General features: G+C 34.5%; 1 protein-coding gene across 1 annotated transcript; it reads left to right on the forward strand.

Annotated features, from left to right (window-relative positions):
• Positions 1-208: 208 nt before the first annotated feature.
• On the forward strand, positions 209-1,108 carry LOC121813982 (dispanin subfamily A member 2b-like; the record flags this gene model as incomplete). The annotated part of the gene is made up of 2 exons (XM_042217976.1): positions 209-491; positions 1,025-1,108. Coding segments are annotated over exons 1-2 (309 nt in total), but the record flags the coding sequence as incomplete, so codon positions are not given.
• Positions 1,109-1,431: the final 323 nt, after the last annotated feature.

The raw sequence follows: 1,431 nt of genomic DNA on the forward strand, positions 1-1,431 counted from the left end.
AAATTCAGTCAATAAAGGTTATTTCTTAAACTATTACTGGCAGTGCTTTCTTTACAGGTTCATATTTAGATTTGAGAGTTTCATGCATTCTTAGTATCTCACTTCTTTTGTAGTGATGAATCACACTATTGTAGTAAAGGTTTTCCTGGGCTTCCTGTCCACCCCCCCAAAAAAGCTTTAAAAGCCACAACTTGTGGTGACTCTCTTGTTCTTGTTCACACTTTTATCCTCTCCACATTGCAGCTGAGCTAAGAACAGTTTGAACGATGTATCCTCAAGTTTGCCCGACTGAAGCCGTGCCATTGCAGTGCGTGATTTATGGTGGACTCCCTGGTCAGCCTGGAGTGGTCCAGCACACTGCTGTGAACATCACCAGAGGGCAACCAGTCATCACAGAGCCCCCCAACGACTGTATTATCTGGTCGCTCTTTTCCTTTGTCTACACAAATCCTTTCTGCTTTGGGCTTGCAGCTCTCATTTATTCCATCAAGGTGAGTTTATTGTGAAACATTTTAATTTTTTAGAACTTACATTTTGTGAAATTCCTGTGTTACAGAAGCCAGAATATTAAGACAACCATAACAAAAGAATATCTATCTATCTAGAGATATAATGTTGATGTAAAATATGATAAAACGTGAAAACTATACAAATGAGGTGTGCAATTAAATGAAATAGGAGTATACAGAAATTAACTGAGGTAAATATGTAAAAAATCAAAATATTTAACAGAATATTATGTTAAGTGATATGGTACATCATAAAGCTCAGTAAGATAAACTCATAAATAAAGTGATAACAAGATAAAAATATATATCAAATGTCAGGAAAACAACCAACAAAAATGAAAATAATATTCATAAAATCAATCAGCTCCAAGCAAAACTACAATCCAAACAAATGACTTACTAACAATAGTGAAAGGAAATCATAAAATACAAAATGACATAAGTGTCTTACAGCAAGCATTGAACATGTGTTGGTTTACAGTTTAAAAGTGTATAAAATGCTTTCATCCTTCCAGGCCAGAGACAGGAAGATGGCTGGAGATGTGGATGGTGCACGACGTTATGGCTCCACTGCTCAAACTTTCAACATTGCCGCCACAGTATTAGGTGTCCCTGTGTTTGTGACAGTTATATTTTTGCTCTATGACAGATTTAGATAATATGTACATTAGAAGCATTTTAGAGTTGCCTTCTGCTGTGATTAGTTCACATTTGCATTTTTACTTAAAATATATTTTGCTGCTTTTTAACTTTTAAATCACATTGTCTGGAAATAAAAATCATTTTCCAACAGTCTTAAACGGAAATCTTCTCTTTTTTTATTGACAAGTTTTTTCAGATTAGAAAATGTATAAATTGAAAATGTGTCACGTGTGCAGCTGAGTAGTAAATGAACAAAATCTGAAGTAGTGAAATAGTTTTT

The sequence above is a fragment of the Haplochromis burtoni genome, unplaced genomic scaffold (assembly GCF_018398535.1).
Source record: "Haplochromis burtoni strain Fernald_Lab_line unplaced genomic scaffold, NCSU_Asbu1 Contig_4364, whole genome shotgun sequence".
In the NCBI taxonomy this organism is placed as follows: Eukaryota; Metazoa; Chordata; class Actinopteri; order Cichliformes; family Cichlidae; genus Haplochromis; species Haplochromis burtoni.